The sequence below is a fragment of the Aspergillus puulaauensis genome, chromosome 2 (genome assembly GCF_016861865.1).
Source record: "Aspergillus puulaauensis MK2 DNA, chromosome 2, nearly complete sequence".
NCBI classification, from domain to species: domain Eukaryota; kingdom Fungi; phylum Ascomycota; class Eurotiomycetes; order Eurotiales; family Aspergillaceae; genus Aspergillus; species Aspergillus puulaauensis.
In genome coordinates this window covers 4730827-4747598 of record NC_054858.1, presented here as the reverse complement: position 1 = coordinate 4747598, position 16772 = coordinate 4730827, and the positions used below count along the sequence as shown (strand labels likewise).

Here is a 16772-nt window from a genome sequence, read left to right as displayed (position 1 = left end):
AACGTGCAGACGAGTGGAGCCTTCAGCCTTGGAGTTCAGCTGGCCCCAGCACTAGCCAGTCCAGCCATTAGCATCCCCATCCTAGCATCAATCCAGCCTGGCGCTGCTGCTAGCTTGTTGGAATGCCTGCAGGATTCTGGTCCTTGCACGAGATTGGCGAAATACGAGGGAAAATTGGGCGACAAACAGCCTAACACGACCTGGCCAATCTGACAGCCTGCGCCTCGATTCCAAGCGCTTTCAGTCGCCATTGGACTTGGCATGCAAGGGCGGCTCTCATTATAAATGGAAGCATTGACTTGAAAGTAATGGAAGAGCTCCTCCCCAGCCGGCTCAAAGGTTAAGTTTCTGTCTCGTCGAGATAAAAGCAATGAGGGTCGAACGGTATTGATGCATCCACGATAATCACTCCCATGCCAGCGTATACGCACTCGGGCTGGAGATTAAAGCCAGCGGCAATATCGTGTAGTTCGAAGTCCCGGCAAGCATTCCACCAGGGTGGGACACAGCGCTATGTCAATTACCTTGTGCGACTCTGCCTGCATCGTGACCCCTTTGGCTGCCCTCGAGTAAATACGGGACCGGCAATAACCCCAATAACCCCGTATCTTGGCTGTGAATACCGGTGGTGTGACACTCCTATCCGGACATTGCAGAAGACCCTGGAGGTTTTTGGTCTGATGAACGGTTTGCTCCTACGATGGCCAGTGAGGAGAAAGATAACGGCGTATTCTGAACTCTTCAAATGGCGAGAATTCGCGACATACACTACCTGACTCCACCAGGACGGCAAGTCACGCCCTGCGTATAGGATCATGTCTATAGAACAAGTCATGCTGCGCGCACGTCCTAGTCCAACAAGGCATCCACATTCATGCATTGTGTCACTGGATTTGGGCTGAATGGTGTGAGTAGAATCGGGATTGCGACGAGGTCGAGTCGCTACTGTGGTACAAAGCCCTTTTCCGGCTGAGCTAGAAGAGGGATAATGGGAAGAAGCAGTTGGGATATGAATACTACCGGCATTATTCCCCTTGGATATTGATATTTATTGATCAAATGATCATATGCAGGGGCATCGGTTTCGAAATACTCCGACCCCTTTACGAACTGCAGCTGAGTCTTGTCTTGAAGCACGGGCTCTGCTAATTCTGTGCTACCTCTATCCCCGGGTCTTCGCATTTAAGCAACCACGGCCCTCATATTCGTTTGATTGTAAGTACCGATGTTATACCCAGTTCAATCGACCTAATTGCTTTCTCGCCACGAGCCATGGTTCTCTCATCAATATGGCGAAAGCAGCCCAAGACGGTGCCCACCGACAAGATCATTCCGCTACGGGCCTGGGACGATGCGCCCTTCCTTCGTTACCTTGGTTTCGACTTCACCATGCAGTTCAACGACGTGCTGGACCCATCCAAACTCCAGGCAGGGCTGGTCCGGTTGATAGACACTGGAGAGTGGAGGCAGCTCGGGGCTCGGTTACGGGTCAATGTACGTGATATACAGATCTAACCCGCAAAATACGGTTTAAACAGTGATACAGCGCAGTGATCATCTGGAGTATCATCTCCCAACGTGCCATGACGCGTCGCGACCGGCGTTTCGCTTTACGACTGCTGAACACCGCATGGGCATTGCCAGCCATATATTGGGCTCGCAGCTGCCACGACCAGGGGATGATTCTACACATTTATATCCTTCTCCTGCAGAATTTGCGCCGTTGCTGCGTCACCCGCAGTCTCCTCGCTGGCTATCAGACTGGATGTACTCTGATATTCCGCAGTTACATATCCACGTCGTGCTGTTCCAAGATGCCACTCTCATCACGATCACCCACTTACACACACTATTCGATGCCATGGCACGGGCTGAATTCATTAAAGCCTGGGCAGCTGCTGTAGGTGGCAGAGATCAAGATATCCCTCGTTGTATTCCGATAGATCAAGACCCGTTCGCTGCAGTAGGGAGCGAAAAGGCCGCTGCGAAGAACTACGTTTATTATGAGCACCTTCTCTCCTGGCCCGCTATGATCCTCTTCTTCCTTCGCTTACTTTTTGAAATACTGTTATACTGGAAAGATGAACAGCACACATTCCGAATACCAGGACGATGCGTGGACCGAATGCGCGAGGCCACCCTGGCGAGTCTCACCGATAACCGACAAGTCCATACCAGCCCAAGCGCCCTTCGTGAGTGAGAGCGATATCATCCTGTCCTGGTGGTCACGGACAATGGCCAAGGCTCTGAACGTCTCGCCGTCTCGCACCATGATGATCATGAACGTCGTCAATATCGCAAACCTCTTCGCGGACCGAATTCCACCCGCCACCGTTTGTCTCGGTAACACAGGATCTCTCGCTAATACCATGTTTACTGCTAGACAAGCTGTCGACGATGAGGGAATTGCCTATGTATCGTCCAAGCTCCGTCAGGATCTTATCAAGCATAGGACACTAGAACAAGTGGATGCCTTGGTGGCTATCCAGAAGCTCTCCCTGTCGAAGGTAGCGTCGTCGCTCATTGGAGGTGGGAATATACTATTCCTGCCATGTTCGAACCACCACAAAGGCCGTTATTTCGAAGCAGACTTTTCTGCTGCGCTTGGTCGGCAGGGTCAAGACGGCTCCCATATTCGCGGAAGACCGTCTTTCGTCAACGATGCCTATTATTGTTCGGGGTATCCGACGAGGAATTTTCTCAGGGTGCTTGGGAAGAACGCAAACGGGGACTGGTGGTTAGCATGTAATACTCGAGCTGGTGCTTGGTCTGGTATCCAGAAGGAGTTGCTGGCGTTGGTGGAATACAGCGAGTGTTGAATAACAGTTCAATATACAACCTCGTATAGAGTACTAGGCAACAAGACTCTTAACTAGGTGACTAACTTATCACCACGCAGATCCTCATTAGTCAGATAACATAGCGTTCTTCGTATTTAAGCTGGCCCGTCCCATCCTAACAGCCGTATCTCCATTCTCATCTTCTATCTTCTGCAGGACACCACTCGTCAAAGCGCAAGAGCCGCAACTGATATAAAGGAGAACAACGCCAAATAAACAGCAGCGAAAGCTTCAAACACAGTGCCAAACGCAGTGAGTCTTGCAGCACTGTCGCCCCTCATCCATTAACGAGACCAGCCAGACCACAATGCCTTCAGCGGAGCCTAAACCAGAAGACCTTGCCGCCATCTGGCGAGACATCCTAGACAACGACAAAAAAAGCTGGGTGCTATTCGAGCACGGAACTTGCGTCATCATCATGGAGCCCGCCGGCGACCTGGCCACACAAGCAACAGAGCTCCTGTCAAAATGGGGCCCTGTCCATGTTGCGACTCCGTCTGCCGACTTCGAGTGTATTGTGCTGGACGGGGACCCTGTGTCTGGCTGGGTTGTGACCGGGCACCATCCTGATGTGCTGAATTATATTTTTCCTGAGGATGCGGAGCGCGCAGGCTCGGGAGATTTGCAGGTTGGGTTACTTGGGAGATCTAATCGGGATGATGATGGTAACGAGTTGAAGGTTATTCATGTTGAGGATAATCGTGTTTAGGGTTTTGTGTCAGTGTCTTATTCTATAGTTCAGTCTATTCTCTATCATATAAATGTCCAGCCCCCAATCTGTCCCCTTGCTCAGGAATTCAACAGAGTCTTGATATTCATCATCGCTGCTCTCTGTAATGCTGCGGCACCCCTCGATATGATGGCACTGTCGCTAAACCGTCGCGGAGTTCCAGATACCGAGGCGGCGCTGGAGGAGCTCCTTTCATCCTCTGAGCTATCAGCCTCATCGCTGGGACGTTGCAGCCCCAAGCCAGCAAGATATTGGTCTGTCTTTTCATCTAGACGGCTATCACCCAGACATCGGCGCGCCCGCATCCGCACGTTCTCGCCATTGTTGGATCTTGCGTTTATATCTGCCCCTTTGCTAACCAGATATTGAAGCGCCGCAATGGGAGTTGGAGGAGTCTGGCGCGGACTGCATGCACAATAGTGTAGAGGAGTCAGGCCCTCTGCATCTCGAGCTTCGATATCGGCACCGCTGTCCACCAGAATTGCCAGCATCCATGGGTTCCACATGCCAGCCGCGCGATGCAAGGCAGTTGCGCCTTCGCCATCGCGCAGCTCAAGTTGAATACCTGGATGGTTTGCGAGGGCATAAAGAACCTGGAGCTCAGCGCTCCCCGGTCGGAAGAATCTCCGGTCATCATAAATGTTAGATGTGGCAATATGGAGGAGGCATGGGCCGTCGTCGTCCCTTTCGTTTGGGTCCAGCCCTCGCGCGAGAAAAAGCCTAACAACCGCGCTACGAGCCTCGAGAACTGCCCTTTCGATGGCCGTATCTCCATTGTCGTCTCTCCGTTTGAAGTCGCTGCCCTTGTCGAGCAGAAAGCGCACCGCGGACGTGCGCCCCTTTTCTGCTGCCATCATCAATGGAGTCTCGCCCCGCCGGTTCTTCAGGTCAATATCGTAGCCCTGTGCAAGCAGCTGCTCCAGAACTGTCACATGGCCGTTAGACGCAGCATGGTGCAGGGCTGGAGAGCAGGCCTTGTTGGTTGATATAGGGCTGGCACCCGCTCCACCAAGCCGCGCGAGTACCGACTTCCACCCATTGCTGGCAGCCATGATGATCGAGCTGCGTCCCTGGCGGTCTTCGCTGTTTGGATTGGCCCCTCTTTGCAGAAGCAGCGCCACCACAGCTTCATGGCCCTGGCATGCCGCATGATGCAGCGGCGTCTGGCCGTATACGTCCGTGACGCCAATATCTGCACCGCGATCCAGCAACAGCCGCACAATCTCGACACTGCCAGCGTTGGCTGCTGCTTGCAATGACGTTCCAAACAGTCCATTTTGCCAGCGTAACGGTTGCCGTTCGAACAGAGTATGGATACTGGCCAGCCCTAGCCTCCTTTCCCTCTCACTTAGATTAGTCTTGGGGGTTCCTCCCTCCCTCTGGACATCTGCTCCAGCGTCCAGAAGATGCTGGACAACTGCTTCATGACGCTGCGACGCTGCTGCTTGTAGCGCAGTTCCAAACCTGCCGCTCTCCTGGTTGACGTCGGCATTGCTTTCTAGCAAAATTCGTACGACCTCTTTGGAGCCCCCAAAGGCAGCGGCCTGAAGTGCAGTGCCGTATCTGCCAGATACTTCATTAACGCCAGCTCGCATATCTACCAGTGTCTTGACGATGCTGACGCGGCCAAATAGTGCGGCCATCTGCAATACAAAGGGCACTCGTAGCCCCTTCACTGTAAAACTGGCGTTATGCTCGAGGAGGATTCTGGCAACTGGTTCGTGCCCAGCGAAAATAGCACCATGCAATGCAGTAATCCCCAGCCGCGAACCAGGTTTCCGATACTGCGATTTTTCGGTAGGAACGAAATAGCCAACAGAGTCAAAAGAGCTCGCCGAAGCGTCTGAGTCCTCGGCGTCTCCATCGTCAACTGACTCTGACTCTGTGTTGGTTTCTTGATTGGCGAAATCATCGTTTATATCTTCATTACTGGCCCCTTGATGCTCGAGCCCCTCAGTGTTCGATATCTCAGAAGAGGAATCCGATAGATGATCAGTAGAGAAATTGTCGGCGGACTCGGAGTCAGATTCCCCTTGGCTGATGTCCTCACGCTCCTCGCGCAGACTAGGGCTGTCATGGTCAGAAGCAGCAGCATCAACCCCCGGAGACCGCGATGGAGACTTCAGAGAGCCGTGATAGATATACGGTTCGAAGTCAGAATAGTTGGTCAGCGCATTAACATCTGTGCCATACTGGATCAATATCTCCACCATGTCACAATTCCCTTGGAGTGCCGCATGCAATAAAGCCGGCCCAGTTGTTTCCGCACTCAAGTAGCTCTCTGCTTCAGTCAAAAGAAAATTCAAGATCTCTGGATTGCCCTGTCTGCAGGCTGCTATTACTGTGTCAGGGGTGGCCCTAGCACCACTCCCCACCAGAAGCCGCACTATGTTGTCGTGGCCGCCTCTCGTTGCGGCAGATAGGGCATCACTCTGGTCTTCCGGACCAATTTCGTCATGTAGGAGTATCTGAACGATGTTGATATGTCCGTATTCAGCTGCAGACTCCAATGCAGATGGTATTTCGGGGCAGGAGTTCGACCGATTGACCCTGCTCAGCAGCAGCTGGAATACGCTTTCGTGTCCATTCCTCGCAGCACGCTCTAGCGGACACTGGTACAAAGCGCGGGAATTTGCTCTGCCTTTAGTCTCACTCAGCATGTTGCACAGATGCGACATTCCGTACTCCATGCCGTTTTGTGGATCTGCGCCGCGCTCCAGCAAGGTTCTGGTCAATGGTTCATCCCCACTCTCTGCAGCTCGCTCGAGGGCAGCATTCAAAGCCTGCCTTGGGTATTCGAGACCTTCACTCTTCTGAACGAGGAACGATAGCAAATCGAGGTGGTTCCCAGCTGCTGCCGCCTCGATTGGGGTACGGAAGCCCCTGGCATCGCTCTCTATATTCGCACCATGCGTGAGGAGGCATTCCACCACATCACGATGCCCTCCAAGACACGCGACTTGCAATGCATTTCCAACCTGGGCCCCATTTTCCAGTAGCGGTTTCACTGCGTCCAGATGGCCAGCACCAGATGCAGCCTGCAGCGCTGTGCCGAATGAACCGCCTTCGATATTTGTGTCCGCGCCTCTATCCAGGCATAGTTTGATAATTTCCAAGAAGCCGTCGCGTGCCGCAGCCTGCAGAGGTGTAGCATACATGCCTGCCACCAGGTTTGGGTTGGCACCGTTATCCAAAAGCAACCTCACAATGTCACAGTTTCCCGAGCGAGCAGCGGCCTGGAGGGGCGTACCGTAAGCCCCAGCTTCAATGTTGACCCCAGCCCCGTTACCAACTAGGAATTCCGCAAGGCTGTAATGGGACCGACGGCATGCTGCAGCGAGAGGCGTCCCGTAAGTTCCATTCTGGCTATTCACGTCGGCGCCGGCCTTGAGTAACGTAGCTGCAATGGAAACACTCCCGGACACTGCAGCTGCTTGCAGACAACTGCCGTATCGACCTCCTTCGCTGTTCACGTCTAGTAGCCTTGACGATATCAGTTCGTCCACGACCTCCTTATGCCCTGCGCGAGACGCCGAATGGATGGCTGGGCCGAAGCCAGACTTCTTGAGATTCATGTCGAGTGTCCTGTCCAAGGATAACTGTACGGTGTCCTCGTCCCTGGTCTCCCTTGATCTAAATCTTCTGTAGTTCGCCTCTTGCTGTGTGTCCAAGATGTATTTCACCGTCGTCCTTACTCCTTCGGCAATGGCCGCAGTGGGCGCCGTCTCATAGATCGTTTCGTAGGCGCCCCCGGGGGCATTAATGTCAGCACCAGAAGCCAGAAGCTCTTTAACCACTTGCAGATGGCCCCGGACTGATGCAGCCTGGAGCGCAGTTCCGAACTGGCCACCTTCGGCCTCAATATCGACACCTCTCCTGATTAGCCGCCGAACAATGCCCAGGTGGCCATGTAGGGCTGCTGCCTGGAGAGCCGTTCCAAACCGCCTGCCTTGGATCTTTGCATTGGCCCCTTGGCTGAGTAGGAACTCGACAATATCATCATGGCCAGCGCAGGATGCCCGAATCAGAGCGGACTCTTCGTACTTATCCTTTGCATCAACTTCAGCCCGTCCATTCAGTAACTCCTTCGCAACGGCAAGGTGGCCATATTGACATGCGAGATGTAGCCCCGTTGCCCCCATTGCATTCTCGGCCCTAAAAAGCGCTGGCTCTATCTGGCGGTACCGTGCAACAACCTCGACGATGCCAAAAGCACAACCCGCAAAGAACGACGTCTCGGGTGAGCTGAGTGCCTGCAGAACCTTGTCCTTGAAGGGGTCGTTCCAGTCCAAGATCTCACAAACAAGCTGCAGCTTTTCCAACCAGTGAGTAAACCACGGCTGCATCCCACCATCGGCAAGGCATAGATCTCGTATGGCATCTTCGATCGTTATGGAGGGCCGATCGGGACCGGCTTTCTCGACGTGAGATACCCAGTACAGGATTGAATAGCAGTATAGAGACTCGCGCTTTAGAGACAGAGATGGGGGGATTGTCACTGCCTGGGTGAGTTCCCGGAGGCAAACATCGGCAGCAGTGGCATTTCTGCTATTTATACTGAACTCGGCCTTGCCTTCGAAGAAGTCCTTGACAGAGGTGTGGATGAATCTGAAGGTGTTTAGGTCATTATCAACCATGACAAGATTGATACAGCTCTGGATGATAATTTCCTCTGATATATCGGAGCCAATGTGCCTGGATAGAGCCACTCGCAGTTCACCACGGCCCAAAGGCGCTGCGGTGCAGAGCAGCCAGTGGATCATTGTGACTGCGGTCTCGCGCATCTTCCTGCCTCCTTGCTGTATTCTGCTATAGATGGAAGAGTAGACTCCCGATAGTTCTTCCGGAGCCTCGCGGACTCGTCGCAGGGCATCTTCTTCGAATGTGGTTTGCGTCGGGTCGCTCAACAAGTCAGCTTGCAGCTTGATCCACAGAAACCTGTATTGATCAGCCCAACCTGGTCGACACTGGGATGGTGGGATATCTTACATTCCTTGTGCACCGTCGATGAGGGCCCTTGCCAGCCTAGCTTCAAAATCGCTGGAAACAGGTATCATGCGCAGCTTCATGTCCTCTGCGCATTCGTTCGCCTTTAGCCGGGCGAAGCTCTCGATATCACCCCTATTCTGTCCTGCATCGATGGTATAGGAGTTGTCGAGAGCTCTGATCTGAGTTGATATTTCGAGACTTGGTCTGCTGGATATCAGTATCTTGACTGCCCGCCTGTCATGCGGCTCCAGCAGACATCGCACGATCTGAAAGAGCTCTTTCTGCTGCGCCGGGGTGCACTCGTCAACAGCGTCCACGAAGATCATTGTAGTCCCCTCCTCTACCATCTGCATAAGCAAATTCCTAGTGTCAGGGAATGCCAGCACTTCCATCCCGTAGCGCTGTTCTTGCATATCCTGGTACTTCTGAACCACGGCCCCGCGAAGGGGCTTTCCAGGTCCTGGGCGGGATAGTTGTTTTATTATATTGCGTGTCAACGACTCGGGCTCGTCATCTCGCGCGGCTGCATTCCGGGAGCAGTATATATAAGCCAACCGGCTTGCCTGGAGGGCTGCTTGGTTCGCTCGGACGCTGTCAAGAATCAAGGACCTAGAAAGCATGATTGGCACATTGTCTTCAGAGCAGGATATGGCTAGGTTCTCACATCAGCGTGCTCTTCCCAGTTCCCGCTGGTCAGTGTTAGCATACTACCGTTCGGTATCTCAATGAAAGGCACTTACGTTGCCCGTGTAGCCACAGAACGGACGACTCTGCCGACGTCCTCCAATGCTTATATTGAGGCTGATCGAATACCCACAGCCCGGTGCCTTTCATGCGATTGACCCGCAGGCTTTGGTGATATTTATCGTACGAGACACGAGAAAGCCAATTGAGGATTTGCGCCTCTTCCTGGACTGCAGTGTGTTAGTTATACTCCGCAAAACAGGTCGGTATGCATACCCTTTAGGTTCCTGACGAGGTCGACCATGCCATCGTGTATTTCTTGTATTGGATCTTGGAAGTCCTCTAATGCCTTTCGCAATGTAACCTGCCTGCTGTTGGCGTCTTTAAGCTGGCTTTGAGTTCTACTCGCGGCGTCCCGTTGGCCTGCATTCAGTCAGCCTTGACCTGTTTATAAAGTGCTATCCATACGCTCAGCATCGACAAGGCGTCCAAGATCGTCGACGACTGTTTGTTGCGATCGAACCTCGTCAATGAGCTGCTTTAGGTGCACCGGCGTCCAAACACTCTTCAATACGCGCTCTATATCAGTCAATATCTGCAATGCGATCGTAAAATCAAGGGTATGTCCGTAACGCACTCCCTATGCCCTTTTCATAGTATGTCTTCAGCTTTGCTATAAACACCAAAGCCCGAGAGTACATTCTAACCAATTCGGCCTTTAACGTTTTGTTGATCTGAGAGTCGTCTCCCAGATAGAGATTCTCAAACACGGTGTATCGAGGAACGAGCACCACCAACACCTGCAGTCCTTCCTGTGCAAGGCTGTCGTGCTCAAAGTAATTCACAGCAATCTACAGTCATATCAGCCATCGATCTGAGGGACCTACCGAGTTATCCTACCTGAAGCCCCAACCCGACTGCCGCCCACGGGATAGCCAGATGTGTAGGATCCAACGCCGCGATAGAATCACCCAGTTTCTTGAAATGCGCAACCTTGTCGACGACCCTGTTAAAGAGATCGTGTAGTTCTCCTTTTGTTCCGTCTCTCTTCCTGTACACCCACCTCTTCTGCTTGCTCAGTCTCTCCTTCTCCCTGGCACTTTCAAGAACATCGTCGAGTACGTTCAACTTATTCGCGGCGTGGCCCCATATCAGCGCTCTGTCGGATTCATCCAGTTCTCTAATCGCCTCAGCCCAGAGGTCCGTGGTTTCGGGCGTATCTGATCAAGCAGTACGTGAAGCAGTAAGCAACAAGTTCGCGCCCCCAGTATTAGTCCCAACTTTCTTACCAAGCTGAGCCATATCTCTCTATTCCTCTCGATCGCTAGCCTAGCACCGGAAAGGCGAGTCAGATCCAGATTCAGACCATGAAGATCTGAATGAACGCAAAGAGGGGATCGAGCTGAATCTCGATTCAGCCCCGCGGTCCGGCTCGTGTACTGCACTGCTAGTGCTGACTGCTGACATTGCCTGCCAGCGTGTCGTGGGTGGACCCCTGTCGGGAATTCTCGAATGAGACACGGTGAACATCCACTGGATGAGGCGCTAGGTATGGATTTAGCTGCAGCTCGTCGGTGGTCCAGTTCCACTGATCTTCCTGTCAAAAATCTGTCACGGATGCCTCAAAGCTAGCACGTTGGTTGCATCTGGTACGAGGTTAGAGTTCGGCATTTTATAGACATTGGATCTGACGGTGTACAATTCCAAAATTACCAAGTCGACCCGGCGTAGTCCAGGGGATGTCATATAATAAGGACTTGACTATGAAGGGCACTAGTGCTCTACCTACTATTATTATATATGCTTGACTTTTCAGACCTCATATAGGTTCATGCCATCCCGGCAATCCCATTCATCAACAGATCAAGTTAAACTTTCTGCCAGGTATGTTCTTGCATAGATTAGGACTTAGAGCCATTGTGTACATAGAACATATTATATGAATGCGATATACATGTATCTAGCTATGAGCCTCGTTTGACTCAACATTATAATCAGGGCAACTATCCATAACACCACGTCCCTTCGGCGTACACTATTGCACCCTCGATATCTTGAATCCCCCGGGAATCCTTGCCTGGAACTTCCCCTCGGGGTCATATTTCGCCGCAACCTTGTGCATATGCTCAACACTCTCCTCAGGATAACTCCCCAGCGGATCCTGCGAGAAATCCGCATAGTTCAGATACCTCAACTGGTTGTCCGCACCAATACTCTGGGAATACTGCTCCAGCTCCGCAACCAGCTCATGCATGCGAGCAGACGCAACTGCAAAGTCAGACTGGTTGGTGTTGACGAATATCCCGCCAGTCCAGAGCACGGCATTTCCGTCTTTCAAGGTATCCGCGAACATGTTGCCGCCTCGCTTCTCGCTGATATCTGCGAAGAAAGAGGGCAGGGGCTGGAAGAAGGTAATGCTGTAGAAGCTTTCCTTCCCGATGGCCTTTTGCACGTCAGCGGCGAATTCTCTGTGTGCTGATGCGGCGTAGTTGAGCATCTTTGCGTCGTTCTTGAATGTTAGGGTTGTTTGCAGGGCCCTGACTGATTAGTATAAATATCTGACTGACCATAAGAAAGGGCAACATACCATGCATCCCCAGGGAGAGTCGAGTTCCGAGCAGCTTCATACAGATAGCCAACGTTCTGCTCGAATGGCTTTATCTGGGGAATCTTCGTGAACTTGTCAAAGCCAGTGCTGTTCTGCACACCCTCAGTGTTAACCTCGATCGTAGCCAGGATATCCTCGCCCTCGACATGCGCCAGAATCGCAATCAGCGCATCATCATCAAACTTCTCCTGCTTGTCCGTAAAGTCGACAACCGCATCGACAAACTGCCCCGTATACTTCGCACTTATACTCCTCTGGCCCCTGACAAGTTTCTTATCCGGCAGCGCCTCCATATCATACCTAGTGACAACCCCAAAGTTACTCCCACCCCCCTTCAACGCCCTCCACAGATCCTCATTCTCATTCTTGTTCGCATGAACGATCGTCCCATTCGCAAGCACAACCTCGAAGTTCGCAATGGAATCACATCCAAACCCTTCCTTCGCCATGTAATAAGTCGATCCGCCCCCAAGCAAGAACCCGCCAACACCAACATCGCCATCGCGCCCTCCTGTGGCAACAACCCCGTATTTATGCAGCGAGGCATACACATCCTCCCATTTCGCGCCGGGCCCGATACTGGCAATATTTGTGCCAGCGTTGTAGGACGTCCCGTTTAGATACGCCAGGTCGATTGTCACGCCGTTGGCGATGTTATTCGAGTCGCCGAGGTTATGCCCGCCTGCGCGGATGGCGACGTGCCAGTCCCCTGCGCCGTCGATTTGGTTCGGGGCATTGCCATTTTCGTTTGGTCCCAGAAGTGTTGTCAAGACGGTCGAGACTTCTTGTGCAGTGTGGGGTTGCACAAGGCAGTAGGGGTGTCGTCGGGTGTTCAGGGCCCAGTAGCTCTGGATTCGGGGTTCATAGGATGCGTGGGATGGGAGGACCACTCTGTTGCCGAGGCCAGCTGTGATGAGGGCGTCGCACTGTGATGTTAGGCTTGGATATTGGGTAGTTGGGTGAAAGGGTATCACGAACAGGAGGGTAGCCGGTTCCAGCCCAGGGGGTACTGGCAGCGACGGGGCTGCTTAATGCGGTGAGTGCTGTGGCTATGAAAGCCATGTTTGTTAAACTTGGTATCATGATGTTGAGATGGAGATGTTGAACTACTAATTCTCCTGAACCAGAACAGCGCTTTATAGACCATGACCACGGAATATCTGTATACCCCACAGCCACAGCCACTTCCGGAACGAGAGAGAAGCAATGCCAAGCAGGCCGATCAGTGGGCCCTAAACAGCATCAGAGCCAGTCGCTGTCCGTCTCTGCAGCCGCAGCTGAACAGTTGGGGGCCACGGAGGCCTCGGGCCCGGTGCTCAGCCGTGTCCTGACTCCTCGCGGTGCCCCTGGGGGTTTATCAGGACGCCCAGACTTCTTCAATATCCCCGACACAGTCACTACTGCCGAGAGACCGCCCAGACACGCGTGGACCGCTAGACGGAGTTATGACTATCACCATGGAGCAACGCAAACGCCACTGCTGGGAATGTCTCCGGCGGTCGCTCGTCTGCGACTTCACGCAGCCCGAGTGCAAGCGGTGCATCAAGAGTGGGACGCCGTGTCCTGGCTACGGCGAGAAGGAGCCCCTGAGGCTGAACTGGCTTGCACCGGGTAAAGTAAAATCACGGACTCGGGCGCGTAAGACGAAAGACAGCGGCCACGGCTGCAAGGAGCCGGTGATTACTATCAACGATCGGGCGAAGAATCCCGATTTCTTGATTATCCCGCGGGGTTGCTTCAAGGTCAATGCGGACGCCATCTTCGATGCGGTGGATTACTGTCTGTCGCCATATATCCACGTATCACGGCTTTGCTAACCGCTGCAGACAACTCCGCAATGCACCCTGTTCTGGTAGGGAATGTCGTCGGCAATCATCCTTTTGTTTACAAGATCCAGCCCGCCCATATCCACGCTGGGGTTGCGCGGCCGGACTATCTGCGCCTGGAGATTGTCTGCATGGCGTTGAACCATCGAATCCACAGCTCCAAGGATCCGGCTTATGCCCAGTCCCTGGCGCCCACTTATTATCACTTCCGGGGCTTGATTCTGCGCTCGCTTAACGCGGCAATGGCCAATGAAAAGACTCGGAAAAAGTACATCAATTTCCTGATGGCGGGGATACTGTCGCTACTTCTGGCTGATGTAGGCCACCAACACCCATTACACCGCAGCATACTGACCAGCACAGGCCCATCAGGGAATATCACTGCACTGGCGATTCCACCTGCAAGGAATCCAGCAGCTCATCGCACTCCGCGGCGGCTTGCGGGCCCTGGCCGGTCCTGGCGTGGAGCCTCTCCTCCTCTGCTACGCATAGTACGCACCCATCTATACTGCAATCATTTCTAGCCCTAACTGTGCAGCGTCACTGTCCTCGGCGACACTTCCTCCCCGGCCCACGACCTTACAATGAGCACCACCCTCCTCGCCGAGCTCGACGCCATCCTGGACGACTACGGCGACAAGCCCTACACCTTCTACCCCTTCCCAATCTCGCTCTTCGCGGCCACCGTGAGGATCAACCACCTGCGAGCCCGCGCTACAGCCCTGCGGCCCATCCTCCCACCAACCTCCGACCTCAAAACCGAAGCCACCGAAGTCCTAACCACAATCCAATCCTTCAACCCAACCACCTACGCCGCATCCCGACCCCCCAAGTCCCGCCCAGACTGGATCCTCCTCGCCCAAACCATCCAGTCCGCCGTCACAATATACTGCATCTCATCCCTGCAAAGCGTCGAAATCCTACCCTACAGCCCACCCCTACAATCCTGCAAAACCACCGCCCGCCAAACCCTACACACCCTCCTCTCGAAATCCCTCCCCACCGCCCGCTTTGGAACCTCCGTCCTCTGGGCCCTCGTCGTGCTCGGCGTCGACGCCGTGCACGATAGCCCCAGCATGCGCGCCTTCGTAAGCGAGAGTCTAGGCCCGCTGTCTCGCGCGCAGGGTTCGTATGTCCCGCGCATGGCGAGGGAGTTCCTCGAGCGGTTCTGGGCGAGTGGCCGCACCGATTGGGATGGGTGTTTTGATCGCCCGTATGCGCTTGCCATGCAGTGGACTGTTAGTCGGCATGGGCTGCGCTGATCCTGGAATAGAGGGGTGGCTATAAGGGACTCATGCCAGGACCTGGCATAGTGGTGGTGTAGATCTGATCATGGTGTTTTGCGTCGAGTATGACTGAATGATGTCGGTGTCTTTACAGTTAACCTTTTTTTTTTTTGCGTCTTTATAGATCCATAACATTATATCAGCCGTCACTCCGTCTCCACATTATGGGAGTTTGCTATCATTCTGTCGAGGTTGTGGACGTTTTTGACCGTGTCGAAGAATAAGACGAAGCACGGTCAGAAATGTCCACATCAGCACACTTTGGATTTCACCTAATTGTATATATTCATTATATTATAGCACATCGTATTCCCGGCGTTTCTATCAATTTCATAAATTCAGCGCTGTTGACGTTAGTGACGTTGTTGACGGGAGTGCAGTATCATAGATTTTACGAAGCAAGGTGCGACCATTCATAACCGTATTTGTGGAAAGCGCAACCCAGTGTCTTCGCTCTTTCCTATTTAGGTCTGGCAGTAATCCATAGAACAGGAAGGCGCAATTGATACAAACGAGGGTTGCTCTTGCCTCGAATGGTATGCCCCCCCGCTTACCAGGAAGGTACGCTTCTCACCAACATGATCAACATGTGGCAGGAGCGATTGTTGACTGTCATCGTGATCAGATATACACTCCGATCGACGTTTGTATTTCCCATCTTGATTTAGCGTGTTTACCTATAAAGTTGCTGTTCTCGACGACCCAATGGCCCCCACGGTCGAGTCAGACATGACATGCTGTCTTGACTGCCTACTCCGTAGATGCTGCCTGGACGTTCAACAGCTACAGGATCTTTGAAAGGAACATGTCCCTGCTCGATCTTCCTACAGAGCTGATCCTGTGCATCGTTGGATTCCTCGACTATGAGAGCGAACTGAGTGCCCTGTCAAGGACCACCCGGTGCCTCTACCACCTACTAGACCCCGTTCTATACACACAAAACCTCGAATTCGGGGATGGTGTTTGTCTGGGATTGGCAGCTAAGCATGGCCGTGAACTTGCAGTCCGAAACGCTATACAGGCCGGAGCCAAACCCACATCTGCAACCCTCGCCCTGGCTACCATCGCCGGCGATGAACAGACAGTGCGCGTGCTCCTAGACGCAGGAGTGGATGTCAACTCGCCAGTTCTCGACCTGGATAGCTATCCAGAACCTGGAGAGACCACCCACAGATTGCAGTCAGCTGCAGATAAGTGCTCACATGAATCGATCCTTCCTGGGAAACGGTACCGCCAACGGATGTTTGTGTATTACCCTGTTGAGACCCCCATAGAGATCCCTCCTCTGTGTGCGGCTGCGCATCACGGAAACCTTGCAATGGTCAAGATGCTTGTTGATGCTGGTGCACGGGTCAATGTTCTAGGCATGCAAAACGAGACGCCGCTCTTTGAAGCCGCCTACCATGGATATATCGACATCGTGCGATTCTTACTTCAATGCGGCGCAAGTCCGAACTTCAAGAATCGAAAGTACTCGAGGCCTCTAAACGCGGCTGCTTATCAGAACCATCTAGAGATAGTCAGATGTTTACTTGACCATGGAGCCCGCCCAAACCTCAAGATGCTGCGTCGTGCAGCATCACGCAATCACACTGTCGTTGTCCAGCTCGTGCTGGATCATATGAAACCCCGGCTGGGAGCACTGAGTCACGGTGAACAGACTCATCTTGCTTGTATAGCCGCTGCCTGTGGGCTAGACGATATCTTGAAGCGGCTGATAGATATTGGATGGGATGCGGATTCTATGTCCTGCCCTACATTCCCACTCATCCGAGACCACGCCCCGACGGCAAAACAGGCGACTCCATT

The 16772-nt window shown here is 53.1% G+C and overlaps 6 protein-coding genes across 6 annotated transcripts; 4 read left to right on the top strand and 2 right to left on the bottom strand.

Annotated features, from left to right (window-relative positions):
* Positions 1–1272: 1272 nt before the first annotated feature.
* Positions 1273–2200, top strand: APUU_21902A (uncharacterized protein; the record flags this gene model as incomplete). The annotated part of the gene is made up of 2 exons (XM_041700705.1): positions 1273–1494; positions 1547–2200. 2 exons carry the CDS (start codon positions 1273–1275, stop codon positions 2198–2200), a joined length of 876 nt encoding a protein of 291 aa, XP_041553664.1.
* Positions 2201–2234: 34 nt separating this feature from the next.
* APUU_21901A (uncharacterized protein) lies at positions 2235–2819 on the top strand (the record flags this gene model as incomplete). The annotated part of the gene is made up of 1 exon (XM_041700704.1): positions 2235–2819. The coding sequence occupies one exon, from the start codon at positions 2235–2237 to the stop codon at positions 2817–2819; it is 585 nt and encodes a 194-aa protein (XP_041553663.1).
* Positions 2820–3147: 328 nt separating this feature from the next.
* Positions 3148–3549, top strand: APUU_21900A (uncharacterized protein; the record flags this gene model as incomplete). The annotated part of the gene is made up of 1 exon (XM_041700703.1): positions 3148–3549. The coding sequence occupies one exon, from the start codon at positions 3148–3150 to the stop codon at positions 3547–3549; it is 402 nt and encodes a 133-aa protein (XP_041553662.1).
* An 80-nt stretch (positions 3550–3629) lies between these two features.
* Positions 3630–10545, bottom strand: APUU_21899S (uncharacterized protein; the record flags this gene model as incomplete). Its single annotated transcript, XM_041700702.1, has 9 exons — positions 3630–8508; positions 8560–9168; positions 9224–9248; positions 9300–9473; positions 9520–9666; positions 9712–9822; positions 9881–10094; positions 10144–10463; positions 10533–10545. The coding sequence occupies 9 exons, from the start codon at positions 10543–10545 to the stop codon at positions 3630–3632; spliced, it is 6492 nt and encodes a 2163-aa protein (XP_041553661.1).
* Positions 10546–11278: 733 nt separating this feature from the next.
* Positions 11279–12913, bottom strand: APUU_21898S (FAD-binding oxidoreductase; the record flags this gene model as incomplete). Its single annotated transcript, XM_041700701.1, has 3 exons — positions 11279–11780; positions 11831–12777; positions 12830–12913. The coding sequence occupies 3 exons, from the start codon at positions 12911–12913 to the stop codon at positions 11279–11281; spliced, it is 1533 nt and encodes a 510-aa protein (XP_041553660.1).
* A 395-nt stretch (positions 12914–13308) lies between these two features.
* Positions 13309–14939, top strand: APUU_21897A (Zn(II)2Cys6 transcription factor; the record flags this gene model as incomplete). Its single annotated transcript, XM_041700700.1, has 4 exons — positions 13309–13630; positions 13678–13994; positions 14041–14168; positions 14216–14939. The coding sequence occupies 4 exons, from the start codon at positions 13309–13311 to the stop codon at positions 14937–14939; spliced, it is 1491 nt and encodes a 496-aa protein (XP_041553659.1).
* Between the last annotated feature and the right edge of the window lie 1833 nt (positions 14940–16772).